The following is a 12,314-nucleotide window of genomic DNA, read 5'->3' on the forward strand; positions in this document are numbered from 1 at the left end:
TTGATGAATTTGTTTAGGGTTCTGAGCCAGTTGTTTTCACTTTCCTTTCATTTTCAAAACAATGTTAAAATAGGAGAACAAGAAAAAAGATACAGGAGTAGGAGAGGAGAGTTGGAAACTTGATAGAAAAGAAAACTTTCAAGTTTTGTTTTGTTCATTTAACATTTTCTTGTTTTTGGGTCCCTTGGATTAATACNATTTCTTTCAAGTGTGTTCTTTACTTTAATGTCTTTCTCTAGTTATTATTAACATGAACCTCTATATATGTAATCCTGTTTAAAAAACGTGTGCAGATTATTGTTGTGCCCTCAGAATAATCTTAATTTTCTGCATTTCATTCAACAAAGTTTAGATTTTTTTCGAGTTTAACTGGCAATGATGATTAAAAGGCCTGACTTATTGCTGCCATTTACTTCCTTGGTTGTAGATTGATGAATTCTGGTTTAGGGTTCTGAGCCAGTTGTTTTCACTTTCCTTTCATTTTCAAAACAATGTTAAAATAGGAGAATTAGAAAAAGATATAGGAGTAGAAGAGGAGAGTTGGAAACTTGATAGAAAAGAAAAGTTTCAATTTTGTTTTGTTCATTTAACTTTTTCTTGGGTTTTGGTCCCTTGGATTAATACTATTACTTTCAAGTGTGTTCTTTACATTAATGTCTCTCTTTAGTTATTATTAACATGAAACACTGCATATTTAATCCTGTTTAAAAAACTTGTGCAGATTTTTGTTGTTCCCTCAGAATAATTGATGAAACACATCATTCTTTCAGCATGGCTGCCAATGTTTTTGCCACAAATACTGAAAGTCTTCCACTTGTGACTGCAGTTGGGGATATAATTAAACTTTCTCTTGTAGTGGTAATTTCTAATTTTATTAACTTTTGTGTATAGAGAGATATGTTTGCTTTTGTTTTCTGTTCATGGGTTCTCTTAAATACACGTGTCCTGTTTTTTCTTATCTTTTTTAGGTAGGAACCTTCAACGGAGAAGTAAATGTTACTTATAGGAAAAATATTTCATCATTTGCTTTATACAAAGGCAAAGATGGTGATATTTTAGACCCCTATCAAGTTTCTCCTAATTTTTTTCTCAGAGATGAAGACAAGATAATAATAGATAAGCTGAGAAAATGGCTGGTTAATTTCCAGCTCTGTGAAGGTTTTCTATTATTTCAGTTTTGAAGGTTTTCTGCCAAGGGTTTATGTAGTTATTTGTTTATTATTGATTTCATCCCGATTTCTATTTTGTTCTGTGTAGATTCCAGCAAATTTCCTATGTTAAGAGAACTCAAAGAAGAAACTTTTATTAATTTGGCATGCAAGGTAATTAAGCTATTTTTTAGTTCTATATTTTGCATGATTGAGTTTGGGAGATTTTCGTATAAATACAATAATTAAAATGTTTGAACTTTTTGTAAGAGTTGGGTGTTACATTTAGTTGTTACCACATCAAGTTGTTGATTATTCTTAATACTCTTACTTTCTTGTTCCATATTAAGATCCTTCATCATAGTGAGGCTGCGAAAGATGAACGGTTGATGTTTGTCTGGGATGGTACTGATACCCAACCAAATGGTATATGTTCAAAGTGAGTTAATGTTATTTTACTTTTAAATTATCAGTTTAGTTCCGTTTCCCAAATGTACATCCCAAGTTTGGATAGAATTAATATCTTTTAACTGCTTTGTTTATAAAGTCATATCATATTCAAGTTGCTGGAAATAGGCATAAACATTGCCATATTTGGTGTTTTATTGCGTTTTTCACAATATTGTACGCTTTTTGTATAAATTATAATATTTTAATTTGTGGGAGTAGTCTAATATAAATTTTGTTTGTTTTTTGAATTTCAGCATAGAAGACGAACTTAACCATCCACTCCCTTTACAATTGGAACCTTTGTCCTTGTCAAGAGCGATTTTATGTACTCTGCCAACTGTTGGATCTATCCTTAGAATAGTTTTTGAAAAAGATGTTCAGAATAGTCATTTTCACCTTCTAACCATTGGTAATTGGGTTAAAATTACCTATTTGCGTCTTAAGTTGTACGGTGGATTGTGGCATGGAGTTTTTACCCTTCAAACAAAGGTTCGGTATATATCAAAAGAAGATCAACTTATTGTTGAACGCCAAAGGTTGTTGTTAGTTTAGTTGATTCTTAAATGATTTATCATTTTACTGAAACTTATGTACCTATCTTATGAATTTTGGTCTAGGATGGCTGATGAGAGAATGGCTGATTTGAACTTTCCTGAACCTTTACCAATTACAGGTATCTCGTTTTTACACACTAAGTCTTTGATTCGTGAATGTTGATGTGGATTTATGATTTTCTTCTGAGATGACACTAATTTTTATTCTTACAGCAGTCAATCATTGTAATCATGTGACACCGAATACTTTAATGAGTGTCCTCACTCATTCAGAGGTACTGTAAATTATTTTCTTCACCGAAGCCTACACTCTTAACATCAAACTCTACTACTTGATACTATTTACCTTTGAGTGTTTAGTGTTGCTATTCGTTTTTATAGCTAAATTCTTATGTTGAAGGTGGTGGCTATATTTAAATGTATTGTTCGGGTGGTAGCAATAATACCATTTGCAAAGATATGCTCTTCTACCGGAAATTACAGTATGCGGCTAACATTAGAGGATTCAACGGCTAGAATCCATGCTAATGTAATGGAAGAAGATGTGGTAAGAACAAAGTTTGACTTGCCTGTTTTAGGATCTTTTTAGGATCTTTTTGGCACCAATTACACCCCATTACACAAATGATGTTACACTTTACTATTCAGTGGCCATTGTTGATTTCAGATTGTATTCCTGGCGATTACCTGTACTAGTATTGCAAATTGCTTATTTGTTTGCGTTCTGCTTAATTTTTTTTTCGTGCTTGTCATGATAATATATGACAGGTGACCCTTTTTGATGGTTATCCTGACGTTTTAAAGTTGATTAAGAACCTGAACAGATTACTTGGAGTGTCTGAAGGAAATTGTCGTATTGGTGGGGAAAAAGATACTACAAGAAATCCACCTTGGGTTTGTGTTTGTCTCAAGTCATACTATCTCTCCGAAGATGATATCTGGGGCACTAGAAATTTCAGAGTATTTGACACCAAAATACTGGAAGATACATCATAGAATGGATATGTTGTTATGAATCCTGTTTTTTGCTTCCTTTTGAAGGAATACGTGGGGAAACCAGAGGATATCCTAGGAGATTCAAACTATATTTTGTATAGAAAGATGAAATGACTGACCATGTGTATAGAAAGCCTGGAAACCCTTTTTTAGTAATCTTCCAGGCTGTATTTTTGATGTGAATATTTAAGTATGTAAAATGTACAAATTAATGATGTTAACAAGTATATAGCTATATCATTATTACTGCTAGAGCGATATTCTTGACCTGCGTGCCTAGCTGATTTTTCCTCTCCAGATTAAATGCATTTTTGAGAATGTATATGAATTATATTTTTGGATGGTTCTAAACTGTTTCAGTGTTAATTGTTTTTGTGCACTAATTTTTAAATAACTATAAATGAATAGTGTAATTTCTGAGTAGATGTTATTTTACACAGTATGATATGTACGTTAGTATTTATTTGAAAGTATGTTTACACAAATTCTCTCTACCCAAAACAATTGATATTCTGATTGAAATGGATTTAAGGGTTGTTTTCATAGAATTCTTTCTTTTCAGATATTATTCGAATATGGAAGTTTCTTAAATTTTCTCAGTCCCGTTAAATACATTGATTTACAATGTAAATTTAAAATATAACGCATTTTCAAATTGTTCATTATAAACTTTTCTAGTATTATTTATATATTCAAAATATATTTTTTAATAACTTATATATGTTTATAATTAAAATTTATTTTCATGTGTTGAGAAATAAAATATTTGAAGAGTTTAACTGTTTTTTAATATATATATATATATATATATATATATATATATATATATATATATATCTAAGTTATTCAATTCTAGTATGGAATATTAATAAAATCAAATTCACAAATCGGTTAATCCACCTTTTCTCCAGTTCTCAATTTAAAATGGGTGGACCTGACAAGATTTCATATGGATAAAGCCCAAACAAATATCGTCCTGGAAAAGAAAGATACAAAATGGTGTAATTAAACACCGTTATTATTACCGACTGATATGAATTGTGCAAATGAATTCTGATACCAATTATTTAATGTTGAAATCAGTGTCAATGAGAAGTACTTTAGGACTATATATCTAAAAGAACTTCAAGAGGTTGTGTGCCGGTTAGTGAAATTGCTCTGTAAAGTCGATCACAAAAGATACAAAATCTTACTTAGTGAGGATCTTTCTTGAGCTCTCATATTGGGCTATGTGAAAAAGTGTGAAAGCCGTTCCCCTAACTTACAAATGAATATCTACAATGCACTTATAGGTTTCCCTATGGTACAGTTTGGCCTATAACTAAAAGACAGATTGTATGTAGTAGGGAAGGGCAAGCCGAACTAGAGTGCAGGTACACCGAGCTCGTTGGGGAGATTTGGTTGAGCCATCTCTCCGGCTGCAACACCAGCTTGCCTTCGTTGCCTCTCGCGGAGATATAGCACAGTTATGAGGCATGCAAAGAGGGTCAAAATGGTAGCATTTCCCTCCTCCATGAGCACATTCTCCACCCAAGCTTCTAATTTAGGATACAGTTCTGGCAATGAATCAATCACGTGGACCTGATCAAAAACAAAAAGCACAATGCACAATCCAACAGTGAGAAACCTGAAATATTCTTGGAAAAGTTACATATTGAGGCCACAAAGGGTAGACTGTTTGGAAATCTGAAAGCATCAGGTAGATGTTTATTTATTACATAAGAGAACATGACAACACACTAAACCCACAACCTTATAGTGATAACTTTGTTGATCTTTCTTATATATTGTTTAACTTGCTTATTTCTATGTAACGTATGACTCAAACTCTTTTAAATGTGAGTCCATTCACATTTTAATCTCTCCAACACCCAGACTTGATTCAAGGCCAGGCAGGTTGCAAGAGATCATTAGCATTCCGTGATCCACCACCAACTCCATTATACTCGTCCGATTACTTTTATATTCACTAATCGGTCAGGAGCATACATACACAAGATAATAGGTATATATATCTTTTTTCTTATATTTTAAACTTGTCCATTTCTACGCAACGTTGGATTCCAATTCAAACTTGAATTCCAGTAATGACACGGGGTGATAACAAAGAAAAAGGCAGTGAAGTGAGTGAAGCAGTGTCTTTACGCAATATTAAGAGATTATACACCAAATAAGCCAGTTGCCGAATTTGAATGCATAACTCCTTTGTATCAAATAAAACTCTAACAGCAACTATAGAAGGATGTTATGAGTTAGCTGTAATTGACTTCGTTAGTTTATTACAAGTGATTCCTATTGGGTCACTGTAGTATGTACAACCGTTGTACAATTCAGTCTATAACAAACATATATTCTCTCTGTATCCCACTCATTAAAAGGCAAAGAACTAAGCTTTGTTGATGAAATATAAACAGCTCGATATGTCATTTACTAAGATTATTCAGTAATTAGAGATCATATATATCAATATATTCAATGTATGGGAATATCAGGGAAACCAAAGAAACTCACCATGAAACTATCAGCATAGTTCTTACGAATCCACAAGCTTGAAAGAGCCAGTGTTACTGGCAACTTTGCGGCACGATCATGATCCAGAGCTTCATCATAGTACCGCTTGGCTAGATGAAGGTCAAATGGAAGTCCTTGACCATGCTCATGCATGTATCCAAGATTGAACATGGCTTGTGCATTAGATTGTGATTTGGCATGCATGTAAGCTTCAGCAGCTCGCTCATAATCCCTGGCCGTACCCTGACATGAGGTAGAAGAACAACACAAGAAAGTGAAAAAAATGCAGGGAAAGAGAGCACAGTGACAGAAATTGAATCCATAGCATTTCACAGAGTCAATTCATCCCAAAACCACATACCCGACCATAGTAATATGCATCTCCAATGAGTAAAGCAGCATGTTCATTACCCTGCTCAGAAGCTTGCCACCACAGAGAATGTGCCCTCTGATGCCTTTCTGCATCAGTGCAAAATCCAGATTCACCCATGCACATGCTACGTTCCCCATATTTATCAAGAATCCAAGCAGCATTACTTTGTGCCACCTCATACCCCATCTCAGCCATTCTTGAATACAACATAAATGCCTTGCCAAGATCACCTTTTAAGTATGACTCTAGAGCCCATCTAGACAAAGAACTCCAGGGACCCCGCTCTGCAACTAGTTTGTACAGTGCAGTAGCCTAAAAAACCAAAAAGGAATGTTAGAACATACTTTGTTGGCAGAAACTTTGATGATAGAATAGTCATTAAAAATACAGCATCACATGAACTTAATTTAAGGCCAGTACTCAGATTAAGTTTCTCTAATAATCGCTGCTGTGTGTAAATGAATCATAGATATAATCTCAAATGGTATTGCCCAAAATATGTGTATACGAGTCATTGCTGTAAAAAAAGCTACATACAGGGGATGTATTAGAGAACACAAACAAAATGAAGACTATTTGCACCTTATCAGTCATGTGATCCATATACGCACACTACTCAACACAGAAATTGCAAGAACTAAACATAAAATCTAAAGCATTCAGATATCAATGCCATCAATAATAAGAAGAGTGGGCATACAAAACACGAAAAACTTAACAAAATCCTCCAACACTCAAGCATCACTAGTCAATGTCCCTTTTAGATAAGTAGACACTCATTATCTCTGTTTAGGACCATTGAATTCTTAGTTTATAGCTGTCATACTACAGTTTGGAAAATTATACACTTCAGATTAGCCAACATACTATAATCCTCACATAAATAACTAAAAAAATTGAAACAGTGAGGGCTCCTCATTTTCGAAGGCGGTAGTTGTCCTTCTAATTGTAAGTAGATAAAGGATTGTATCTTAGTATATTATAATTGAATCATTTTATAATCATCAGTCCCAAATTTCAATCCAGCCTTTTGATCAATTTCATTCTGCTGGTGCAAGCATCAAAACACATTAAAGCAATATTCAGTAACATTTAAGAATAACTGTCAGCCCAAATTTTTAGACTGACATACTGATGAACCCTACAGATCAACCAATTTCAGAAAAGATGAAAAAATAATTGGGTCATCGGCAGAAAACCGCAGTTAATAAAATACGATTGAACTGACATTTGACAACTTGAAGTTAAATATATGTCTTACATATCCTGAAATATATTTCATTGTATTAAAATTACGTGAAAATCATATTACCATCAGATTTAGCAACACGTTCACAAAAGAAAGAATTGATCAACTTACCAAGTGAATGTTCTTCTTGAACCCAACACCATTGTGGAAAATCTTAGCCAACTGGTAGAACGCTTTTGGTTGACCATTGTTAGCAGCCACCACAAAGAACTTGCAAGCCAGCTTAACATCCCTCTTAACTCCAATCCCCTTGAGATACATGACACCCAAGTTATAGTGCCCCCCGACCTCGTCATTCTCTGCAGCCTTTTCAAAATACTCCTTTGCCTGTGATTTAAAAAGGATATCATGAGTCAATGATAACTACACATACGCACAGAAAGGGAGACAAATAATGACTAGGTGGAAATATAACCACATTCCTACTTTAGTGTAATTCTTCTGGTCAACTCCATAGCCTTTGACATACAAATATCCCATCCCATTATAAGCAGAATACAGTTGGTGCCTGGAAGCAAGCGTGAGCCACTCAAACGCTTTGGTGTAGTTTCTCTCAACACCTGCTCCCCTAGCATAGATCTCTCCAAGAAGCTCCATAGATCGGGGCTCTCCCTTCTCCACAGCCTTCAAAAACCACGACAGCGCCTTGGAATGGTCACGCCTCAATCCCCTAAGGCCAAAGTAATAAAAGAGGCCAACTTTGTACATGGCAGCAGCATTCCCCTTCTGGGCTTGATACTCCAGTATCTGAAAGTCCTCATCCTCTTCCCCCTTTGATTTTCTCAGAGCCTCCTTGTTCTCCTCGGCCCCATTGTGGAGCCTAACCGGTTCAATCACGGGAGAATCTTTCGAAATCAGAAAATTATTCACTGCCACTTCAGCTAATTCAGCATACAGATTAACAGCTTTGTCAAACATCTGTACCAATGGTGATGCAATTTATCACACTATTCACAGAGATCGTAAACAGAAATGAAACACGAATCAGAAAGGGGAAAAGAAAGGAAAAAGAAGGAGAAGTCACACTCACGTCTTGACGCGTGTACTTATAAGCCAAAGCCATCTTGGACTGCATGTTGCCGCCCTCGGCGGCGAAGTGGTGATATAAAAACGCCTTCCCCTTGCTTCGCTCTCTCAAAAGCCCCATTTCCCACAAAAACCCTAGAACCGATTGCGCGGCAGGATGGCCGGTCTCGGCTGCGTCAGCGATCTCTGCTGCGCCGTCCTCAATGAGAGCGGGGTTACCAGACATGAGCTTGTCGACGGCGGAGTAGTAGGCGGCATCGGATTCCGAGAGAGGCTGGGGGTCTCCGGAGGGGGGCTCGAAGATGGGGCGCCATGAACCAGGGTCGAGGTCCTCCTCGGATTTGTGAGAGTCTCCATCGCCGAGCTCGTCCCATTCGGCGGAGGAATCGGGTTCGGCGCCTGGGTCGTCCTTGAAGTCTTCCTGAGAGAGCACGAGCACGAATTGGCGTGCGGCGACGGAGCGAGAGAGAGTGAGGAGAGAAAGAGAGAGCGCGAGAGAGAGGAAAAACCACTTGGGGCGAGACATTCTTCTTTCCGCAGTGCTGTACGGACGAGGATTGCAATCACGCACAGTTTTTGGGACTAAATGGGAAGGAAATGCAGTTGCAGGGGTATTCTTGCAATTATAATCTTCTACTTCTCTTGCCACGTTTCTTGATGTACCTCTCTCCACTAAGAAATTGCCACGTCAAAATTCCTCAACTCATCTTTGTCAAACTTTGACTTTCTTTTTAGGCCTTAGTCTGCATTACTCCTTTTAAGTGAAGCATTTGCTTCACTAATGTTAATTAAATATATAATTTAATTTTTTAACTTTTAAGTATCAAGAGAATAGTATTTCTACTGTGTTTTGGATTGGTAAATTTAACAGAGTAAATTGTTTTTCTAGAAAATTTAAAATATTTTATGGTAAACTAGTTGTTTGGATAATTTTTTTTTAAGAAATTCAAACTTTAAAATTATATTAAAATATTAGATTAAATCATTTTAAATTACATATAAATTTAAGAATTTGAAACATATTCTCGAATTTTGTTCTTTGGATTTTCCTTTCAACTTAAATTTTAATTTTAGACATCATCAATTTTATTTAGAACGATATATCGTCAACTGTTGGTTTAGATTTTTTTGTTTTTATTGATGTTAATAAGTGTTATTCTGTTATATAATTTATTAGAAGTTCTATTTTAGTTGAAGCCTTTTCAATTAATGTCGAGAGATTATTTTTTTTGTTAATGTGAATTGAATTTGACAAACATTGATTAGGTTTTTTTTATCAATAGAGAACATTTTCCAATTCACATTGATAAAAAAATCATAAAAATAATCTTCATTGCTCTTAATTTAGGTAATTATATTCGATATTAACCAAAAGTATTATTATGAGAAGTTTTACAAATTAAAAAATATTGACAAACTTTAACTAAAAAATAATATAGATGAATTACAAAAAAAAAATTATTTTCATATTTTGTAATGTTTACTAATTATTTAATATTTAACTAATTTGTTGTATATTGTGATTATTGAAATAGTTTATTCCAATAAAAAAAGTAAAATTTATTAAATTCGAATTGTATTTTTCAAATAAAACATCTAAAAACAATGAAAAAATTTTAAATTATACAACATATTTAAATGTTTTGAATTTGTAACTGTGAATTATTTATCCAAAAATAAGTTAAACGTCTCCATCTTCAAAACATGACTTCAATAATTTATAATTTGCAAGGGTGGAATCATCTAGTGGAAGAATCTGTGAGGTCTGGGGCAGGCTCTTTCTTCTTCAGCCAATTCTTTCATATTCTTCTTCAATCTTCCATCTTCCATCTTCAATCTTCAATCTTGAAGCTCATTCTCATGTCTTCTCTCCTAGGTAAGCCTCCCACGATTCAATCTTCTAAAAGTCAAATCGATGATGTTTTTGGCTCGCTTGGACTCAAAACTCTGACAGATGATTGCAGGGAACACTTATTGGAAGTGGATGCAAATGCCAAACCCAAATTCCAGATAAAAAATCTCACCAGAGTTTCCGACGGTGGGGTTTCAATCCTCAAAGGCATCAACCTTGACATCCCAAAGGGTGTCATCGTTGGGGTCATAGGCCCCAGCGGCAGCGGCAAGTCAACGCTGTTAAGAGCCTTGAACCGCCTCTGGGAACCCCCCTCCGCCTCCGTCTTCCTCGATGGCCAAGACATCACCCATCTCGACGTTCTCTCCCTCCGCCGGAAAGTCGGCATGCTCTTTCAACTCCCCGCCCTCTTTCAAGGTCGCAACCTCTCTTCCTTTCAACTTCCCAATTAATCACTGAATTCATTTGCTAGTTTACTGATTCTTTTTGTGTTGAAAGAAAGATTAGTTTTTCGTGGTTGTTTTAAGTTGAACCTTCTGGTAATGTTGGAGGGTATCTATTCTACAGGCACAGCTGCTGACAACGTGAGGTATGGACCACGGCTTAGAGGGAAAAAGCTAACTGATGATGAGGTGCGAAAGTTGCTGGCAATGGCGGACTTAGATGCTTCTTTCATGGATAAGTCCGGGGATGAACTCTCTGTGGGTCAAGCGCAAAGGGTTGCACTTGCTAGGACTTTAGCTAATTCACCGGAGGTAACATAAATCTATTTTTTTGTCTCTCAACTTTATTTTCTGTCTGCATTTCTGCTTGTGATTGTGATGTTCGTTTTATTTGGTATCTTTTGAATTGAAGGTTTTGTTGTTAGATGAGCCTACTAGTGCGTTAGATCCTATATCGACAGAAAACATAGAGGATGCCCTGATGAAGCTGAACAAGAACAGGGGCATGACAGTGATCATGGTTTCTCATAGCATCAAACAGATCCAGAGGATCGCAGACATAGTGTGCCTGCTTGTTGATGGTGAAATTGTTGAAGTTCTGAAGCCTGATAAACTCTCCGAGGCCAAGCATCCCATGGCACGAAGGTTTCTTGAACTCAGTTCTTAGGGGTCCTAATCTAAGCTAAGTTCGTAAAATTCTGTCTCGACTTGTTTGGTTTTTGAATTTTAGTCTGTTCTTGAAGCCACGATGAATGTACTTGCTGATTGTTGACCTGTTCTCCATTTAAATCATTGAACCAATCATCTGTGATTATTTATTTCTATATGTTGCTTTCAAGACTGTTTCATGACATTCTGGGCTGACATAGGATTGTGATAGTGGAGGTTTGGTTACAATACGATGTTTTGCAAAATGCTTCTAAATACGAATTTTGTTCTTTAAGATTACCATCGCGTCATTGTTTCTGTTTTTTTTATATTTTTTCAGTATGCTATTCAAAACAGATTTCGTTCAGAAAGTTTTGGTCCCACCCCCTAATCCAACTTCAGAAGTTACAATAAGATAAGGCCTCGAACAGTGAATTCTTCGTTGTCCTAATATTTTCAATCATCAATTTATCCTATCAGAAAGTTCAACGTTGAACAATTGAAAAATTAATGACCTTAAGAGTGAAACACGAGGTGTCGAATCCTTCTCACAGAAACAATCTCCAACCAATTTGAATAAAGGAAACTTTTTTATAGCACTGTTAAGAAATAGTGTAGTTTTTGTTGCTTAACGTGAATGAGTTGTGTCGTGTTAACGTGATTTTGGCAGGGGAGACAGAACAGAGGAGCATAGTCGGAATGATAGATGTGTTTTACAGGGCATGTGGGTGTGGTGGGTGTGGTTGTTTCATTTCCAAATTTGAATTTTTACCAGTTGTTGCAGTTCAATGCCGAAAGATACATGTCTTGTCGTTTGGGTTGACGTCGACTGTTCAACAATAACCATATAAACTTTCAATTATTGCGTTCGGATTTATAATGTTTCAGATTTAGTATCATATACCAATGTTTTATTCCTGTTTCTCTGATTGAGCTTAAACCATGGAATCTAAAAGTTGTGGAACAGGGTGATAAGTGTGAAAATGAGTTATTTTTACACTTATAAATGATCTCAATTTTATAATTATTCATGTTATTACTCAGTGAAAAGTTGTAATAGGAAG

The 12,314-nt window shown here is 35.6% G+C and overlaps 3 protein-coding genes across 5 annotated transcripts in view; 2 read left to right on the forward strand and 1 right to left on the reverse strand.

Annotated features, from left to right (window-relative positions):
• Positions 1-3,451, forward strand: part of LOC106765354 (protection of telomeres protein 1b) — a 5,049-nt gene extending 1,598 nt beyond the window's left edge. The window contains exons 2-10 of one of the 3 annotated variants that reach the window (XM_014649940.2): positions 722-858; positions 969-1,158; positions 1,258-1,322; positions 1,499-1,587; positions 1,853-2,134; positions 2,216-2,271; positions 2,366-2,427; positions 2,553-2,699; positions 2,921-3,451. In XM_014649940.2, the coding sequence (XP_014505426.1) occupies positions 722-858; positions 969-1,158; positions 1,258-1,322; positions 1,499-1,587; positions 1,853-2,134; positions 2,216-2,271; positions 2,366-2,427; positions 2,553-2,699; positions 2,921-3,148 (1,256 nt within the window). In that variant the 3' untranslated portion in view covers positions 3,149-3,451. The remainder of the gene's footprint in view (positions 1-721; positions 859-968; positions 1,159-1,257; positions 1,323-1,498; positions 1,588-1,852; positions 2,135-2,215; positions 2,272-2,365; positions 2,428-2,552; positions 2,700-2,920) is intronic. The other 2 variants (XM_014649952.2, XM_014649947.2) reach the window with 2 other exon arrangements.
• A 731-nt stretch (positions 3,452-4,182) lies between these two features.
• Positions 4,183-8,988, reverse strand: LOC106774165 (ERAD-associated E3 ubiquitin-protein ligase component HRD3A). Its single transcript, XM_014661049.2, has 6 exons — positions 8,312-8,988; positions 7,708-8,199; positions 7,393-7,608; positions 6,021-6,344; positions 5,660-5,902; positions 4,183-4,729 (listed from the first exon to the last, which is right to left on the reverse strand). Exons 1-6 carry the CDS (start codon positions 8,831-8,833, stop codon positions 4,511-4,513), a joined length of 2,016 nt encoding a protein of 671 aa, XP_014516535.1. The 5' UTR covers positions 8,834-8,988; the 3' UTR covers positions 4,183-4,510.
• A 1,033-nt stretch (positions 8,989-10,021) lies between these two features.
• LOC106763851 (ABC transporter I family member 17) lies at positions 10,022-11,550 on the forward strand. Its single transcript, XM_014648018.2, has 4 exons — positions 10,022-10,183; positions 10,262-10,576; positions 10,727-10,914; positions 11,015-11,550. The coding sequence occupies exons 1-4, from the start codon at positions 10,168-10,170 to the stop codon at positions 11,267-11,269; spliced, it is 774 nt and encodes a 257-aa protein (XP_014503504.1). The 5' UTR covers positions 10,022-10,167; the 3' UTR covers positions 11,270-11,550.
• The last annotated feature ends 764 nt before the right edge of the window (positions 11,551-12,314 follow it).

The sequence above is a fragment of the Vigna radiata genome, chromosome 1 (assembly GCF_000741045.1).
Source record: "Vigna radiata var. radiata cultivar VC1973A chromosome 1, Vradiata_ver6, whole genome shotgun sequence".
Classification (NCBI taxonomy): domain Eukaryota; kingdom Viridiplantae; phylum Streptophyta; class Magnoliopsida; order Fabales; family Fabaceae; genus Vigna; species Vigna radiata.

Excerpts from the sequence above, each read along its gene's own strand:
- LOC106774165 (XM_014661049.2), bottom strand. The coding sequence starts at position 8,833 with ATGTCTCGCCCCAAGTGGTTTTTCCTCTCTCTCGCGCTCTCTCTTTCT. Across the intron at positions 7,609-7,707 it reads ACCAGAAGAATTACACTAAA|GCAAAGGAGTATTTTGAAAA; the intron begins GTAGGAATGTGG and ends TTTAAATCACAG. Across the intron at positions 5,903-6,020 it reads ATGCATATTACTATGGTCGG|GGTACGGCCAGGGATTATGA; the intron begins GTATGTGGTTTT and ends ACCTCATGTCAG.
- LOC106763851 (XM_014648018.2), top strand. Across the intron at positions 10,577-10,726 it reads ACTCCCCGCCCTCTTTCAAG|GCACAGCTGCTGACAACGTG; the intron begins GTCGCAACCTCT and ends TCTATTCTACAG. Across the intron at positions 10,915-11,014 it reads CTTTAGCTAATTCACCGGAG|GTTTTGTTGTTAGATGAGCC; the intron begins GTAACATAAATC and ends TTTGAATTGAAG.